A 1,870-nucleotide genomic window follows, 5' to 3' on the forward strand; every position below is an offset into this window, starting at 1 on the left:
CCCCCCCCCCCGCCCCCTGGCCGCGCTCCCTGGGGACCTCCCAGAGGGGTGAGTCATTCGGGGGAAGGGTCCCAGTTGGCCGGGCGGAAGTCTGGAGACCCTCCCCATCTTCCTGTTCCAGGGAGGGCGACCTGCATGCCGAGCGCCGCCTCTGCGCCATGGACTGCAGCCAGCCCAGCCTGGAGCCGGCGGCCGCGGGCCCCAGCCTCCCCGGCCCGAGCGTGATCGCGCCGCTGCGCGCCGTGGTCCGCCTGCGTCGCCGCGTGTGCCTCCTGCGCAAGCGGCGCCTCCTGCCGCCGGGCACGGGGCCGGCCTCCGGGGCTGGAGCGCCCAGACCCGGCTGTCGCTCCGGGGCGCCCCACGCTCACCTGGACCAGCCGCAGTTCTTCACCTTCGACGGCCCGGCTGAGCAGCCGTCCAGGACGCCGCGCAAGAGGCGCCGGCGCAGCCGCGTGGTGCTCTACCCTGAGACCTCGCGCAAGTGCCGGCCTCACGCCGAGCGCCGCAGCCGCGCGCAGCGCTGCCTGTTGTTGCTTGTGGCCATTGTGGGCTTCCAGGTGCTCAACGCCATCGAGAACCTGGACGATAACGCGCAGCGCTACGACCTCGACGGGCTGGAGAAGGCGCTGCAGCGCGCCGTGTTCGGTCAGCCGGGTGCTGTGGGGCGCATCGTGGCGCTGCTGCGGGACTACCTGGCCACGCACGTGCACAGCCGCCCGCTGCTTCTGGCGCTGCACGGGCCCAGCGGCGTGGGCAAGAGCCACGTGGGCCGCCTGCTGGCACGCCACTTCCGCGCGGTGCTCGAGGACGGCGCGCTCGTGCTGCAGTACCACGCGCGGCACCACTGCCCCGAGCCGCGTGCCGCGCAGGACTGCCGTGAGGAGCTGGCGGGGCTCGTGGCCGACGTGGTGGCGCGGGCCGAGGTGGAGGAGAAGACCCCGCTCGTGGTGCTGGACGAGGCGGAGCTCATGCCCGCGGCCCTGCTGGACGAGCTGCACAGCTTTCTGCAGCCGCAGCGTGCCCACCACTTCCACAACGCCATTTACGTGCTCCTCAGCAGTGCAGGCGGCTCGGAAATCACGCGCTTCGTGCTGCAGAACGCGTCCCGCGCGCTGCCCGCGAGCTCCGACGGTGACCGGGACGGGGTGGCCGCGGTGCAGGCCGAGGAGGACCTGCGCGCCGGCCTGCGCTCGCTCCTGGTCCAAGAGCACCCGCTGTGGCAGGCTGCGGCCATCGTGCCCTTCCTGCTGCTGGATAAGCGGGACGTGGTCAACTGCTTCCGGGACGAGATGGCCGGGGAGGGATTCTTCCCAGAGCAGGCGCGCGCTGAGCTCCTGGCCGCACAGCTCAGCTACTACCGCGTCGCTGGCCGTGAGTTCGCCGTCACTGGCTGCAAGCAGGTGGTGGCCAGGGTCAATCTCTTGTAGCGTAGGCGCAGCCGGACAGGATGGACGCTGGTGGGCACCATGGGGCTTTTGGGTTGTTGGTGGCAGTAGGAGGGAGGGGACCCCGTGGATTTGCCTGAGGCCTCTAATAAATCTGTCGGTAGCCCCCACTGCCCTCCCCCACCCGTGGTTCACCCTGGGACCTGGGGAGGCCTGTGGGGGTGGGTCAGTTCTGCACCCCCCACTTCCAATAACAGTTGCCCTATCCAAGCCCCCAGTCTGCCACCTCCAGGTCCTTAATTCAACCCACATTTGGGAGCACCTACTGTGTGCCCCTTGTTGCAGGCATCCCAGGAGGCAGGCCGTCCCATCTCTATGGTACAGAGGGATGGCCTCTGAGAAGGCGTGTGGCTCCCAGGGTCACATAGTTGGTCCCAGGCAGCTGGATATGATCTCAGCTCTGTGGAGTGCCTGCAGCAGCCATC

At 69.7% G+C, this 1,870-nt stretch overlaps 1 protein-coding gene across 2 annotated transcripts in view; it reads left to right on the forward strand.

The window, feature by feature from the left end:
- The window catches only part of TOR4A (torsin family 4 member A), a 2,676-nt gene extending 1,121 nt beyond the window's left edge, over positions 1 to 1,555 (forward strand). The window contains exon 2 of one of the 2 annotated variants that reach the window (XM_040632276.1): positions 68 to 1,555. In XM_040632276.1, the coding sequence (XP_040488210.1) occupies positions 159 to 1,427 (1,269 nt within the window). In that variant the 5' untranslated portion in view covers positions 68 to 158 and the 3' untranslated portion in view covers positions 1,428 to 1,555. The remainder of the gene's footprint in view (positions 1 to 67) is intronic. The other variant, XM_040632275.1, reaches the window with a different exon arrangement.
- The last annotated feature ends 315 nt before the right edge of the window (positions 1,556 to 1,870 follow it).

The sequence above is a fragment of the Ursus maritimus genome, unplaced genomic scaffold (assembly GCF_017311325.1).
Source record: "Ursus maritimus isolate PB19 unplaced genomic scaffold, ASM1731132v1 scaffold_17, whole genome shotgun sequence".
NCBI lineage: Eukaryota > Metazoa > Chordata > Mammalia > Carnivora > Ursidae > Ursus > Ursus maritimus.